Source organism: Carassius auratus, chromosome 9 (genome assembly GCF_003368295.1).
Source record: "Carassius auratus strain Wakin chromosome 9, ASM336829v1, whole genome shotgun sequence".
Taxonomy (NCBI): domain Eukaryota; kingdom Metazoa; phylum Chordata; class Actinopteri; order Cypriniformes; family Cyprinidae; genus Carassius; species Carassius auratus.
This window is the reverse complement of record NC_039251.1, coordinates 24,114,731-24,131,567: the sequence shown is the minus strand read 5'-3', so window position 1 is coordinate 24,131,567 and position 16,837 is coordinate 24,114,731. Positions and strand designations below refer to the sequence as shown.

The 16,837-nt window shown below is 33.6% G+C and overlaps 3 protein-coding genes across 3 annotated transcripts; 2 read left to right on the top strand and 1 right to left on the bottom strand.

Moving 5' to 3' along the window:
- The first annotated feature begins 745 nt into the window (after positions 1-745).
- Positions 746-4,347, top strand: LOC113108837 (growth hormone-regulated TBC protein 1-A-like). Its single transcript, XM_026272174.1, has 8 exons — positions 746-895; positions 1,199-1,350; positions 1,432-1,590; positions 1,695-1,819; positions 2,096-2,192; positions 2,956-3,128; positions 3,280-3,465; positions 3,556-4,347. Exons 1-8 carry the CDS (start codon positions 825-827, stop codon positions 3,640-3,642), a joined length of 1,050 nt encoding a protein of 349 aa, XP_026127959.1. The 5' UTR covers positions 746-824; the 3' UTR covers positions 3,643-4,347.
- Positions 4,348-4,437: 90 nt separating this feature from the next.
- Positions 4,438-7,964, bottom strand: LOC113108835 (lysosome-associated membrane glycoprotein 1-like). Its single transcript, XM_026272171.1, has 6 exons — positions 7,670-7,964; positions 6,789-6,994; positions 6,386-6,508; positions 6,213-6,279; positions 5,972-6,136; positions 4,438-5,726 (listed from the first exon to the last, which is right to left on the bottom strand). The coding sequence occupies exons 1-6, from the start codon at positions 7,701-7,703 to the stop codon at positions 5,587-5,589; spliced, it is 735 nt and encodes a 244-aa protein (XP_026127956.1). The 5' UTR covers positions 7,704-7,964; the 3' UTR covers positions 4,438-5,586.
- Positions 7,965-9,951: 1,987 nt separating this feature from the next.
- Positions 9,952-16,837, top strand: LOC113108834 (T-cell surface glycoprotein CD3 zeta chain-like). The gene is made up of 8 exons (XM_026272170.1): positions 9,952-10,184; positions 14,340-14,437; positions 14,530-14,601; positions 15,345-15,395; positions 15,640-15,672; positions 16,041-16,097; positions 16,244-16,273; positions 16,452-16,837. The coding sequence occupies exons 1-8, from the start codon at positions 10,127-10,129 to the stop codon at positions 16,527-16,529; spliced, it is 477 nt and encodes a 158-aa protein (XP_026127955.1). The 5' UTR covers positions 9,952-10,126; the 3' UTR covers positions 16,530-16,837.

Here is a 16,837-nt window from a genome sequence, read left to right as displayed (position 1 = left end):
ACCGGACAGAGAATATCCGGTTTGGAATTTCTTGTAATACATCAAGCATGAAAAGTAAAACTAGTTTTAAAAAACTCATTTTATGAAATGTATGCTAATAATTTTTCACAAACAAATCAAACAACGATATTATTATTATTATTATTATTATTATTATTATTATTATTATTATTATTATTATTATTAACAGGATTTCTGAAAACTAAATATCATATCGAGAACAAAAATAAAAATAAAAATTAAATACTTTGCCAAAATAATAATGATATGTACCAAACCCACATTTATTAAAATGTTTTAAATGCTATTTTTGCATGCAGTTATATTTATGTATCTAATCAGTATTTGTTGGTTAATGTAGTCAAAAGCGAAACAAAGTGATAAATATTGGTGTAAGAGTAAATAAATAATACATTATTTATAATATATAATATGAGTCTACATATTTATTTTAATTGTTGTAACATAATTTATTTCAAAACGAATATAATCATAGCCTGTAATATAATTATAATATAATCATATAATTTAATTCATAATATAATATGCCTAACAGGGTTGGCCTTTGCCCAGTATTTTCGCAGCTTTCCAAACATCCAATCAGGTGCTTGGAAGTTTACAGTAGATCAAGTAAACTGCATAAATTATTTGAACCTACAGACCTAAGTTTCCATATTAATATTCAAAACAAACATTTAAAATGCCTAAAACGTCGAGTTAACTTCACGCTATAAAATCAGTCAGGTAAAATGAAAAATGTGCATATGCCAGGTTTGAGTGTAGAGGAGGAGTTTATATAAACAGCTCAGCTCAGTTAGAGACCGATGGAAGAGACGCAGAACATGGAGAGTCACTTTAATGATTCCGCCAGTTCAGACAGCAACGACTGCCAGAGGTATGAATCTGACTTTATATTACTATGAAGAAGTGACATTACTTATAAAAGACAAATCAATATTATGGATAGTGGAAGGGTCACCACGAGTTGGTCCAAAACACCTGCGCGTCAGGTGATGTTTGCGTCAGTGTCAATATGAACACTTAAACAAGAAGACATTTCAGAAAATGTCACGTAAAAATATAATAACGAACTCGTCTTTGCTTCATAATGTTATGGTATTTCTAATAAAGTTTCTGTTATTATTCTTTAACAGTATTCCCACAGGACTTTAAAACGAGTCTTTAAATATGTTTCTAGGGTAGACCAATATGGATTTGAGAGAGCGGAAGATTTCAACTATGAATCCTATGAGGACTTTATGTCCAGGCATTTAGCTGTTGTCACTAGAAGGTCAAAGAAGTGGACGAAACTTTTGCAGGGCACTGTAAAAGTTGAGAAAAACATAAAAGGTAGGCATTATTTATATTGAATCGACACATGAAAGATAAAGAAAGTTTTTCACTTTTTAAAGCTGTCATTTGTGTTTGCAGTGAAGCGATATGTGAGGAAAGGGGTTCCATGTGAACATCGCACTCAGATCTGGATGGCAGCTAGTGGAGCCCAGGACCAGCTGGACAGAAATCCTGGCTACTATCATTCTCTATTAAAGGCTGAGCATGACCCTAAAATAGAAGAGGTTATACGTGCTGGTAAGTTATTTCTCCAGTCATGAAACTGTGTTTTATTTAAATTTGGATTGGGTGGACATATGGGAAACAAAATATTTCTGAGATTTTATTTTTATTTTTTTCAGATATGCACAGAACCTTTCCTGACAACATTCAGTTTCGTGCCTCCTCCGAGCCATGTTTACAGAAAGCCCTGTTTAATGTACTACTGGCCTATGGATACCACAATAAGGATGTTGGTTACTGTCAGGTACTACTGTCATGTTAACATGCCCTTTTACACACATGGCCACTAAAGTGACACATGAATCCAGGATGTGTTGAAGTTCCTACTGTAGATGAGAATCTAAAACTATTGTTGTGTATATACTAGAGAATAGCCAATTATAACAAGTGAGGAAGTACGACACTCTAAACTGCTGTAATTTTGTGTTGTTTACCCTGTCAATATAATGACTGAACCTGTTGTACCCGTCTGCATTCAAATCAGTAGGCTGCTGAAATGTATCCCTTGTTGCCTTTTTAGGGAATGAACTTTATTGCTGGATACCTCCTCATCATCACCAAAGATGAAGAGAAGTCTTTCTGGTTAATGGATGCTTTAATTGGCAAGATCTTACCAGGTCGGTCACGTTTACCCATTGATGTATATAACCAGGACTGCATAGGTTAATCATTCTGTTACTCAAAATGTAATTAATTGTTCCACAACCTAAAACAACTTTTTGTTTCAGATGACATCATCTAGACCTTGTGGGCAGGGAAAATAATGTTAACCAATAGCCAACTAGCTGTTTAGCCCTTGTTTTAGGCTAGTGATGTAGGCAATTTAAGCTTAAATCTTCATATTTGTTAAAGAGGTAGCCCCCACCCCCACCAATAACATTAATAAATAAATAAATAAAATTATATATATATATATATATATATATATATAGTCAGATAGATAGATAGATAGATAGATAGATATTCTGTCATCATTTACTCACCCTCATGTCAGCAAACCATTATGGCTTTCTTCTGGAAGATAAAACAAAACATTTGAGAATTAGCTCAAAGTCAACGGTCACCTAAACTATCTGGTTACCAATATCTTGTGTTCCGCAGAAAAAAAAGAAAGTCATACAGGTTTAAAAAGGACTTGAGGGGTAGTAGATGAAGACAAAATATTTATTTATGGGTAAACCCTTCTTTTAGAACAGCAATTTCATATTTGTTAACTGTAATGTTAATGTAATAAATGCTCTGCAAAGTTAATGATAGTTTTGAAGTGCCTCAAATCACCCCACCACATACATCTGAATAAGTTCTAATATTTAGAAATTATGAATTCATAATCATTTCCATTCTGTATCATGTTCCACATATGTTTATGTTTTTATCTAGACTATTACACACCAACAATGCTGGGGCTTCAAATGGATCAAGAGGTGCTTGGAGAGCTTGTCAGGATGAAGGTTCCTGCTGTCTGGCAGGTCATGAATAGACACAATGTAATGTGGACCCTGGTGGTTTCACGCTGGTTCATCTGCCTGTATGTGGACATACTTCCTGTAGAGGTGAGGAATTCAGAATTCAGCGGTAAGCTTTGCAGCCACTGAATTCGTACAATTTTAAAATCTTATGAAATTACTAGATGGTTTTACGTAGCATAAGTAGTTTGTAATGCCAATATTGAATGTAAAGATTGGTAGCCGTGTGTTTTCTCAGACAGTGCTGAGAATATGGGACTGCCTGTTTTACGAGGGATCCAAGATCCTGTTCAGAGTGGCTTTGACGATGATTCGTCACAATGAGAACCTCATCTCACAGGCACAGAGTCTCTCAGAAATCTGCGAACGCTTCAAACAGATCACTAATGGGGAGTACGTAGAGGACTGCCATACATTCATGCAGGTAAATTCTGTGTGTGCTGTTTATTCATTAACTAATCTAATACTGACAGACCTCTTTATAATGATGTGTTTGTTTGTCGTCTCCCTTCAGAAAATCTTTATGGAGCCCGGAGGTCTCTCTACAGCAACAATTACTAAACTCAGGAAGATGTGCAGGAATCGCATTACTTCTGCTTGAACATGAAATACAGTTCTGCATGTTCAGCATGTGAGATGAGAATCTATTACTTAATGTGTGGAAAAACTTTATGGTATGTTAAGATTTTATATGAATATTTTAAACATAATGAAAGGGATACACTACCTTTCAAAAGTTTGGGGTCAGTAAGATTATTATTATTATTTTTTAATATGTCTCTGATGATTACCAAGTCTGCATTTATTTGATCAAAATACAAAAAAACAGTAACATTGTAAAATATAATATACAATTTAAAATTATGTTTTCTATTTTTATAGAAACATTTAAAGATGCAATTTATCCATGTGATGGCAAAAGCTTCAGTGTCACAGGAGCTTTTAGAAATCATTTTAATTTTCTGATTTGGTGTTTTCATGGATCGTAATCTTTCATGGATACCGTGCTTAATGTTGTTTTATTGATGGAAAATCAAGAAAGCATTTATTGAATGCTTTTGTAACATATATTAAATGTGACTTTTGATCAATTTAATGTGTCGATGCTTAATAAAAGTATTCATTTTCCAAAAGATTTTAATGACCCCAACCCTTTGAACAGTAGTTCACCCCCCCAAAATTTTTTATCATTAACTGGAGGCATACCGTTCCAAACCTGTATGATCTGTAACCTACTGATATTTACTGGTACCTACTGGTAGATATTTAGAATTTTCATTGAGTAAACAATCTAAGAGGTATTCACTTCTTTCCTTTTTTTTTTTTTTACTAATAGCAATCACTTTTGTGTTATAACTAAATGTTTTAACTAAATAAAGATAATTAACAAGCAAACTCTTTTTCTTGTCTTTTATTTTTCTCTTTATTTAGAAACTTAGAATGGCATTCCCTTAAAACATGAAGTTCATAGCAATCAAGGCAACACTTCAGTATCCACAACAACTCCACTTATGCAGTTATTCCATATGAAGGTGCATTAGAAAGGAGAGATTCAAGCAAGTTTTAGTGCACACTTTTGTAACGGTTAACCATTTACCTGGGTCTATATAATAGTCTAAACCTACTTCAAGTTATTCAGAACTTCCTGTTGTGTTAGTGTGAATCATACCCTTTGACCATCCAGTAGTGCAAAACCATAATATTTCCTCACTCTAGCAGAATTTCCCTTTGAACATTTTTGAGCGTGAATACAATGCTAAATGGAAGCAAGCAGGCTATAGTTTTGATACACAGCATGAGAGGGAAACAAAGCTTTTTAGTGTTTTTCAAGGGTATTCTATTCTAGAAAGTGGATATTCCATTTGTACAAGTTAGCAGAGTATCTTCTGTACACACTGCCTCAGCAGATCTGGAAAGATCCAGTCTAGATCTGGAATTTCTTTTCATTAAAACTTAGTACCAAATTTACTTCTGACTCGACACTATTATGCAAGGCTTTGTAACAGTATTAAATTAATTATTTTTCTCTCAAAAGCGGAGTCTTGTATAGTGTTCAACTCCAAATGAGAACTTTGAGCTCAGGAAGTAGTGTTAAATATCTAGTCCCTTTTAGACTGAGCAGTAACAGCATCATCAGTAAATCCTTGTATTTATATAAATAAACGCATGAGGTTAAATTTAAGAATATGAGGTACCAAACAGATCATATGCTTTCTAACCCAGATTAAGCCTAAATAACAACAAACACCAGGCATTCCTCTAGATAAGCATAATCTGGTTCCTGGAAACAATACCTTAGCATGACCTAGAGCCTCAAAGACTCCTTTGATTTTGCCCTGCACCCTTAAATATGCATTAATTATACTATGTTTAACATAATACAACAAAAAGTCCAGGAAGCGCATGAGTGGTGGCAGGGTGAGACACCAGCAGAGGGCAGGGCGGGTTGAAAACTAGGCAGCTGCAGTTGTCGTAGTGTTGTTGAGGCCAGATGAGAGCAGAAATCAGTGGTGCCTACACATCCTGGCTTGAAGATTACATGAGGTTAGATGGTCTGGTAGCCCGCATGACTTCTTTTCCTGCCGATAAGGTAAGCCAGGATCACGATGAGCACTAGAACAGCCAACGCAGCACCCACAATAATGGGAATCAACATGTCGTCCTCATCTAGATCACACTCTTCAGCTAGAACAGAGACAGAGTAAGAGGAAAGAAAGGGAGACGGTGGTGAAAAAACTAAAGAAGCAAATTGGAAAACAAAAAATTTCTGGAAAACGTGTTCGCGTGGTTATGCAGTTTATAAGATTCACATTGTTATGACAACTAAGCATTTTATGCCATGGATTAATCTTGAGTTGAACCCAGAACATTCCTTGAATTAAAGGACAAAATTAAGACATGTTAAAAGAGAGAAAAGAAAAAAAAAGAACCTGCTCCAAAGTCTCCACTGACACCAAAAGGCTGCACTTGAAGCTGGAAGGTGTTGAGAGAGAAATCCTGTGTAACGCTCAAGGTCTTCTCATTCTGACACATGTACGAGTGGCCCAGGGTTCCCACCATGTAATTCAGAGAGGTGTTCCTGAAAACAAGGCGCTCTGGGCAAAAAAATAAAATAATAATTTGCTCAGATTTAAAAACATATGAAACATGGAATATTTAATACTGACTTACTAGCCACATCAGGCAATGCAGCTGACAACTCCAACCCACTAAGATGATACTTGTTCGATGTGGAATTCTAAAAAAGGAAACAAGCATATTACATACGTTATGATAATAACAACATGGACTGAATAGTTTAAGAGGCCATTAGGGTAAATAATTGGAGGAGATGCAAAACTTACTAAAGAAAAGCTGAAAGTCAGAGTAATGTTGTCCTCAGTGAGCATGAGAGTTGCACTGTCCGGATCACAGGATCCAGAGGATTTAACCAGGTTTGGATGCATGTTCAAGACTTCCTGGACAGTCTGGAAAGAAAGGTATGTTTACATTTAGATTACATGTACAAATAAGGACTAAATTTTAATTACTCTGAATTATAATCATAAAATGATCATGTCATAGAAATTAAGCATACATGTCCTTCCCTTGTGTCATCTCAGGTGCACAATAAGCTAAGAATGGAAAATTAAATAGTAATTTAAAAAAAAGTTTGTTTGTTTACCCACTGAACAGAAAAGGAGATATTTAGCAAAATGTTTCAAGCTACTCCTGTCCAATGAAAGTGAAAGTTGCATGTGCAAGTACCTTGTCATAAGGGCTCGAAATAAAGCTAATGTTGAGTTGCAGTCCCATACGTGCCAAGAGACAGACAGCATCAGAGGAATTGGTGACATTGTAGCTGCCTCGCTCGGGGGGTCCGGGGGTCGCAGGAGAAGCTGGAGGAGAGCTGGTTTCAGGGGCGACCCCAGTGGGTGGAACATCAGCAGTCAAAGTATGATGTACAGTTAGAGCTGGAATGGAAATGTCATTATATTTTAAAAGGCTTTAGATGAGTTGTGGCACTGGTTAGGGTTAATGCTGCACTAATATTAGACTTTATACTAACAGCTGTTGACATGGATGCATTGTATTTGTGTACTAAATGCTGCTGATTCACCAAGCAAGCAATGTATTTTTTTGTTACTATCATAATTATTATATGAAGTAAATTGTATGACAGGTTGTACAGTTTCATTTTTATATATAGCCTTATATATACTGAGCCTTACTAAAAGTACATAATTATCTAATTTCTTAATTTTACAAAGGTTTTTAATTTAAAAAATAAAAATATTGAATATGTGCACATTTAAAAATGTAATTACTGCTTGTCAAAAAACAGCACGGATATGGTAGTTTTACAAGTTATATCTGTAAATATGTACAAATATTTCCCCCCAAAAGAGAAATATTCAGCTTTTCTTACAAAGCAGGCATACGTATGCCACGTTTCTTTCAGAAGTAACAATTATCATTAAAAAAAAAAAACATAAGAAAGAAATAATAAATTAAGAAAAAAAAACACTCTAGCGTCCCCCATAAATAGGTTATATGGACTGGACCGTTTCTTATTATTAATTAACCAAAATATAACCATACCAAATAGTCATGCAGCTAAAAATACACATGATTTGAATCAAACTTACCTAACAGCATGCTAAAAATCGTCGCGGAGAGCATGTTTTGTTCGCGGGTGACGGGGATCGTGTTTCTCGCCGAAGTAAATCAAAACAGATGATGGCAGACTGTGCAGTAAGCGCCTTCAAACGGACTCTTCCGATAACTATTGTTATGGTGCAGATGTATACGCTTTGAACTGCCGTTGTGTCAAATCTACATCTGATAAACGCACTAGCTCAGATTTGTTTAGTTTCTCGTAACCGCAGCAGAAACACTGGCGTCATGTGAGCGCTGCTAGCATCCACAGACAGACAGTTAAAGAAGTGCGCATGCGCGTCCTGTTCTTGTTTTTTTTTCTTTTAAATGCATTTTTTGTTGTCGTTTTAGAAATTATAGAACACAGAGTACCATGGAGTGCTGCTAACCATACCGATAACAAATTAAATAATAATAAATGATTCATGATGTATAACATTTCAGTCATATAAATAAATATTTCGGTGAGCTGTTGTGATAAATTATTAGTTCCTGGATAATCAGTGAATTATAAAATAATTCAAATAATCGTAAAAATACACATCCTTGCATAACATTTCCTGTAGTGTAGTATCTCATCGTGTGATTTGATAATAACGGGCCACTTTATCAGTTGTTTGTGTGTGTGTTTTGCATTTTGATTAGTCGTGATTAATATTTTGATAATTATAAACAAGGCCTATGTTCCCGGTCGTTAAGTGGTAGCTAATGAATGGTGAAATATCATAAAAATGTAGGCCAGATAGATTTAAAAGTAGCTACACATAAATGATCTACAGTAAAGAGCAATGGAATGAGGATGCATGTGACTTAAGATACTCCTAAGTGTCACACCACAGAGACAATTTACAAGGAGGCGAAAGATTTTAGGAACATTCCGCAATGGCATCACAGAAGTGTGATACCTGACCTTTTACCCTTTTATGTTGCTTGCAATGTATTATTTAAAGGGCCATAGTGATCTTATGAAATGTATCTAACACTTGCAGCAATTATGAGGGAGACTGGGGCTATAGTGTTTTAACTCCAGTGAATATCTCTAAAGGAAGATTTATTGTGAAAAATCAGTTTCTGCACAGACAAGTGATAGAGACTTTAAATACTTTTGAGCTTTTGAGCATTTCTAACATTATTACCCAGGAAAAAAGATATAGTAAATCATGTTGATTGTTGTCACTCTATTTGAAGTCACAGTGGAACATGACTTATGAATACAAATCAGTTAAAAAATGATGTACCACAAATATTGTACCACATATACCATATACCACAAATATTGTAATTAATAAATATACAAAATACAGATTTGACATTTATGAAATGAGAAAATATTAAAAAACTTTTGGTTAAAATCGACCATTATATATTTGACGCCCAGCTAACAAAAATAAAGTTTTGCTAAAGTTCTCATTATAAGAACGTTATTTCTGGATTTTCTTTGAAAATTCAAAATGTCTAGTTTTTTTATGTTTTAAAACCCTTTTCTTGATGGTTATTAAAGGAACATTCCATTAGATGATTCTGCATACAGGAACGCTACTTTTGAATGGTCTCTACACATTCTGAAACACATCATTTATAGACGAACATCCAAAGAAAACAGTTCAGGGGGAAAAATGCTATGAACAATGAATAAATAATGTTTTTGTGCAAACATTTTGAAAACATTATCAAAGACCACATGACTTCAAATGAAAGTTAATTTAATGTTACTTTAAGAATGTTTGTTCATAACTTTTAGGGAACTGTGCCAAAATGTTAGACAAAGTTCTGGCAATGTTCTCTGTTCGCTGTGCCTTTGCTAAAGAAACATTATACTTATTTAAGCTAGTATTGTAGTGTTAAAAAAAAATACGAAACCACACCAATGGCAATTGCAGAACAGCAGGGGGCACAAAACGTACAAACTAGCTTGTGAAATGAAAATTGCAAAATATTTTCAATTAAAAAGTAGAAGTTGATACATTTTTTATAAGAGTTACAGGTGAAGTTTTTGATCTCTGCTTTGAAGATATTGCCTGATTTTATTTTTGTCTTAACTGTTAGAACAAATATTTCTAGTGTGCATGATTTCCTGCAGGGGAAAAAGAAGTTTTGTGAATACATCAAACCAATGGCGCTAAAATGGAAAAATCATACTCAGCAGACAGTGTAACTTTCGTAACCTGCAATACTGATGAAAGACACTGTTAGTGTGAAGATGGTCTAAAAATAAACAGGAAATGATGGTGAGACTTTTTTGAGATGATAGGACAAGAGACTCTTTGGTGGAGGCAGAGGTTGTCATTCACTAGAACAGAAAACCCAGGGCTAGGGCCATTTCCTGTTAGGTAAAAGACTAACACAGTAGAAGCAATCAATACAGAAAGGTTAAAAACTGTTGCACGACACTTACAGGCCAAGCAACCGGAAGATACGACATCCAAAGAAACATTTTAAGGAATGTAATGGAAATGAGCAGGACAATCTCTCTTTTGTTCTTGGCCTCACATGTGTCCTCCACAGGTAAAATCATTTCTCTTGCTCTTAACATACGTATTGCATACATACATCTAGCACATTCAGCGCAAAGTTTTGATGGTTCATATATGGGTTGTGAAATCTGTATTCTTCACTGCTGTACGGGTTGTGAAATCTGTATTTGTCGCTGGAGTGGATGTTTAGAAATTCTTTTGTGTGTTTTCTCCTGTAAAGAACATTGAGGTCAAACATCAGGACATCTTCATGTGGCCATTTTAGTTTCCCTGTACACTCAGCAAGACTCTTGTAGCATAAAATGTAGCTATTGTGTTTGCAACATAATGTATAAAAAAAATGAAAGGTTCAGCATTAGTATGATGGTTTGTAAGTGTCATCTTCATTCTTAAATGTTGTTTCCTGAGATTCAAAAAGTAGGATCCAACTCTGAAACCCACACTCCCTTTTTACGAAACTCGAGGTCAAAATTGACGGGGTCAGCAAATAGCAGCTTTTCAAAAGTCAACGACATTATTGGCCACGTAGACACACCTATTGTAGCTTACTTTGATTATTATTTTTATTTACCAAGTTTAATTTAAAACAAACAAGTAATTATATTCTTTTGAATTACTATAATTACTATAATTTATAATATTATTTAATTGATGTGGTTGTTGTAAGCGTTATTTAAAAAGTTATAGTAAAACAAATACAGCAACAAATCATGCAGAAGGAGATGATATATTCAGTTTAAATACTTAATTATTAGTTTTAGTACAACAAGCAAATTCAAGCATTCATTTTTTTTTTTTTTAGGAAAACAATATTAGTATTAGTTAAAGGAATGTTTAGTAATATTTTAGAAACTTGCCTGAACTTTTGCATTTGCACAAATACACAAAACGTTTGTCTTGCAAATTAATAACAAAACATGGCAAAAAGACAACAAACAAATTTTTCGATATCTATTAAATATGTCCCACCGTAATTGAAGGAATTCACGTGCAAGTTTGAGGCAACAGTGAAAAAATGTATAGCTGACAGCATAGTTCTTTTACATATACATTTTGAATGTACAATGATTTTAGCCCAAATTCAAATACACGTACTAGATATATCTGACAATTGGAACAAACTGCAAGATCGTTGAATCTGTTGTATATGATAATGCCATCTTAATCGGTCCATGTTGCCTCATTAAAATATATATATATATATATATATATATATATATATATATATATATATATATATATATATATATATATATATATATATATATATATATATATAAAACATATATATTTCTGTTTTCTTAGTTCATTGTGATTCTGTGTTGCTGTCATATATTGAATAGAATCACAATAGGTAAATAACTTAATTTTAGTATTAATAGCTTCTTCAAGGTATTTAGGGGCCTAAAATAATAAAACCTACAACCTTTCCATCATCACTAACGATTTTAAATTTGCAATGTATCTGAATCTTAAATTTGTAATGAATCATTGTTTTATATTAAGCAAACAAAATTCAGCTAAGTAATGCATTAGTGATAAATGCAAACTGAAAAATAATCTGCTGGGACATTATCTGTTCATTTTATGCAACGCGTTAACACAAAAACACAACAACAACAAAAATCACTTTAATATAATACCAGTACATTGTTTTGTTTAGTTTAGTTTAGAGTGTGTAAAGATTTTATTTGTTTAGCTTTATATGCTGGATAGTCCTTGTTTCTGTATGCAATGATCCTGCAGAAGAAAAGTGCTTTTTACCCCGATGGTATGTGAAAGGTGTGTGGTCACTTTGCTAACCTTCATTCACCAGCCCCCATAAACACCTACTTGATCTGCAGTACTGCAGTGGGGACTTCATTGTTTTGTGCTCATTCTTGCACTTGACTAGAGCCATGCAGAGAAACCACCAAACTAGATGACACACACACACACACACACACACATTTACACAGAGATCACAGAGAGACATATAGAGGAGCTTGGGCCCCTTCTGCCTCAAACAGGAAGGCATGGGTGCAGTTTTTTTTTTATAAAGATTTGTTTTGTGAACCAATAAATGTTCTTAATGTAGCAAACAAATTATGGATGAGAGTGAGGAATGAGAATCATCCCTATGATGTTTAATTATGCAAGAATTGTCTAAAATAATATTTCAATATGCTACCAAACAATTGCAATTGTTTAAGATCATAGCAAATGCCGAATTAAGTCTGTTGACAAAGCCACTGTAAAAAAAAATTAGGTGAATTTAATGGTAAAAGACTGTAAAAATGCTACAGTAAAACCTGTCAAATGGTAAACGGTAAGTTCCCCTACTATATACGGTGAAAACGGTATTGGACATTACATGTTATTTTATGGTAGTATACCATATGACAGTATTTTTGGAATTGAAAAAGAATGTATAATTTACAGTAAATAACCGTAAATTAACATTCCCCAAATTCTCAGTGTTACTTTTTAAATGTGATGTGTTTTTTGACACACATGAAACTGAAATAATGCAAACATTAAACATTAATTTAACAACATCTAATTATTTCAGTTTCATGTGTGTTACTATTATAATGTTAAGTGTTTGTGTAAATGACACTGTGCACCTTCTATATATGTTAATATTTCAAAGACATCATGTGACTCTCATCACAACCTGCTTTTAGTGTCATCAGTGTATTACACAGGTACAAAACAGATTTCAGTACTACAATAGGTTGGTAACATCAATTTTCGGAAAAAAAAAAATTATTTGCATGCATTTATTTAATCATTGTCTGTTTATGTAAACATTATATATCTATATATATATAAATATATATATATATATATATATATATATAGATAGATAGATAGATAGATAGATAGATAGATAGATAGATAGATAGATAATGAAGCATAAAGTATATAAAGTATCTTTTTTTATTCTATAAAAAGTTTTCCTTTCATTTCTTATACAATGAACAAAAAAAAGACCTCTAACACTAGATTGCTCTATTCTATCTGTTGTCTTTTTATTTCTTATATTATTTAAAAGCCCATGCTACGTGTTAATCTAACTGAGACTTGTTATAGCATATCATTGCTCTTTTTGTTGTTTTTGATTGCTTTCACTGTCCTCATCTGTAAGTCGCTTTGGATAAAAGTGTCTGCTAAACGAATAAATGTAAATGAAATGTAAATGTACTTAGTAGTTGGATATAGCCCAGCTTCCTCTGTTTAAGAGGAACAATTATCAATGCAATATATAGTGCATGCAAAACTATATATCGCAGAGCAATGTTACTCCATTTTTGTCTGTTTCTTTGAATTTCTGTTGTGTACTAATGACAAACCATGGGTCAAATAGTAGCATTTGAAAGATTTTCATGTAACGCTCGTTAATAATCATGTTTTTATTAGAAAACGCATTTAGACGGTCTTAATTTACGGTCTTCAAGAAACGTCAAGTAAAAAGTAGTTTTGATTATTATGTTAATTGTTAATAAATGTTCCAATCATTACATTTATTCAAAAATGGACAGTGTACTATTCTCAATAAATTCTTTCATTCTATTAATTGTACTGGATTTAGCCGTAGGTAAATTTTTATCCGCAGCCCATAGCAGGTCGTCACTATCCCTCCTTTAAAAAATGACACACACAAACAAAAAAATCAATAAATAGACTTGTCACTTTTGAGATGTCCATTTCAACTCGAATTTAAATGGTATGTTTGACAAGAATTAACATGCAAGACAGTCATTGTATACCAGTGACTCAAGACATTAAAGCCTTGGTATTGGAAAGTTGTATTAACATCCGATAGACATTTAGGGATAGAACACTTTTCAAATGTTTTCCAACTTCTTATGTGCCTTAAAACTAATCTAACATCATCTAATCTAAATACTGATGCTTTTCTTTCTCTGTTGTATGATGGTTTAGATACTCGAGGTACTTGTTTTCTCTCATTTTTCCATTCTCTATATGTATTCTTTCTTGTTTTCTTGCTTTTTAACATCACAAAACCAACTAAGCAGAGAATGAAAAAAAGAAAGAAAGAAAGAAGACAAACATTACAAAACATCCATAGATAACCAGAAGTATTATTATTATTATATTATTGTTTTTATCACCTCGAAACAGCATGTTTTAGTAGAGTACTTTACGGAAGTAAAAAAAAAAATGTTTGTTCTATTTGCAGAAGCCCTGTCCATGTTTGACCCAACGTATTGCTATATTTTTGATGTTTTTCTGCTGCTGTATTCTGTTATTTTCACTGCTCTCTACTTCAGAGAGAAGGTAAGTTGAGCTCTAGCATGCACCATTTTTTCCAAGTGAAGAAATGTACCTCATGGTTTTAACCGATCTGTGTTCTGCCTTGTATCGCTTAGTTTACAAGAGAAGGGCCTGTTCCTCCAGAACCTGCGCCACCGGCCCGTAACCCCAATGAGCCTGTCTATACAGTGAGTTCTCATTAATATATAACTCTCCCAAATAAAGGTTCATGTTTAAGGTTCGGAAATACTTCATATGTTGATGTGTATGACATTGAATGTGTCATTCCTACTATGAAGTGCATTTTCATCTCCTAATAATGGGTGTAATATCTGATAAAATAATATACCCCAAATTTTTATAGATGAAGATAAGCTTTCTTTTAGTTTGTAGTAGCCATATTTTTGATGAGCATGGTTGCTACGCACTTCTGAAAATAAAACTGGCAATTTATCAAGTCCCCTTTTTTCCCCCTTTCTATAGGCTTATAAAAAACAAGTATTATTTTCTGTCATGTGTTATATCTCGAACAACTCAGAAGGTCTTTTGGCGACAACTTTAAATATCAAAGAAAACGCTAACAGTCTGCGTTCTGGTGGCATATAGTTACAACATTTTACTACCACGTCCTCTTGCTAATTTTTAATCTAATATTTTGTGATTACTGAAATGGCTGGGAAAAACTCATATTAAACATTAATACTTAAAGTTAAAATCAAATATATGTAGGTACGTTTTTACTTCATTGAAGTCTCGATAATTTCCACCCCATGAGTCTGGCCAGAGCTTCTAAAAATTAGGGTTTAACTTTATTAGAATGCCTCCTTAAATTACAAAATAAACTTTTTTTTTTTTTTTATCATGACAAAATTCAAAAGCACTGCTAATTGGAATGACACTAAAAAGACAACGTGCGTTCTGTATTTCTTAGGACTTGGATCTGCCTCAGATGAGCTCCGATTATCAGCAACTGGATAGACCGGTGAGATTATTTTATGTTTTAAATGACTAAAGTATATTCACATTAGCCACAATAGCAGAGAGAGCACAGAAGTGCATTAACAGCAAATTAAGGATATCAAGTGTATTTGTGTTGTAGGCCCACACCTAACTTACTTCCTGTCTTGATCTCCAATATTGTTTGTAATTGATGATACGGTGTGATAAAGGTTAATCGCTCATTTTAAGATGCCTACCAACATCTGCCCCATATCTACATATTTCAGATAAGAAGACGGGAGCCAGAGACACATTATCAGGTCAGTAACACTTACTTGTCTTGTAGAATATTTTAAAAACACCTAAATACAAATCTTTTTGGAAGAGCTATTAACTAACAATATGGTCTGGAAGCAAATTTTTGTGATATTTGGTGGTATTTGCACAGCTGGGATTTTAACTGTTTTTGCACTTTGTGACTCCTTGTCTGTGAAATGTGCTATAGAAATAAATGTTACTTACATGTCAAAAAGGATGTGAGAGATGAGATGACCCAGATGAAAGTTTCTTACCTTTCAGTGCGACATCTCTGATCCCTGCTGCCCTCTTGTGGTTGTTTACAGTTGAGCACTTATATTTGTAATGCAATGGTGTTTGGTGGATTTGCTTTGGTTTGTTTATTTTATAGGAATTGAGAGCACACACAAGTGATGAATACCAGGAAATAAGAACTAAAGGACCCAAAGTAAGTGGACCAAGCCAACGAATATGAGAAAAGTGTGTGGGTTGAGGAGGTGTTTTTGATGTGAGGTTTACCCAGCAGTGATCAACAATAAACTCACTGTGCTCATTTGGCAAATCAATCTAAATATCAACATTCTATTTCTGCAGCCTCGCAAAAGCAAGAGAAAATCTAATGAGGTAATGTACCAATGACTTATTTGAAACACTTGGTTTTATATGTATCTTAATGACATTTAAGTTAAGTGTCTTGTAAGTGTTCTAGCTAATCACAACATGGTAGGTTTAAAACAGAATACAGTGTTTAAAATAAAGGCCAAAATTCATTAGTTTAAACCATTGGTTTAATCCTTTAAAGGGTCGAACGAGGAGAAACGGGGATGCAGCCGAGTCTATGGAGATGGAAACTTATCCCACTGAAATGTTGCACTATTAGCGCACAGCACCCGAGCGACCTGTATATCTGCCAACATATCAGCTGTGTATCTTTGTTGAATGCATTTATGTGTCTTTTTTGGTATTTGTTACTTTCCCCAACCTGTATTTTGTAGTCTTGCATATACTACAATGATTCAATGGTTTGGCGTCACCAAAAAGAAAAAGAAAAAAAAGAATGAAATTTAGCAAGGATGCATGAATTTGATCAAATGTCTGTAAAGACATGTTTATGATAAAGATTTCAATTTCAAACAAATTATGTTCTTTTAAACTTTCTATACAAAGAATCCAGAAAAAAAAAGGTTT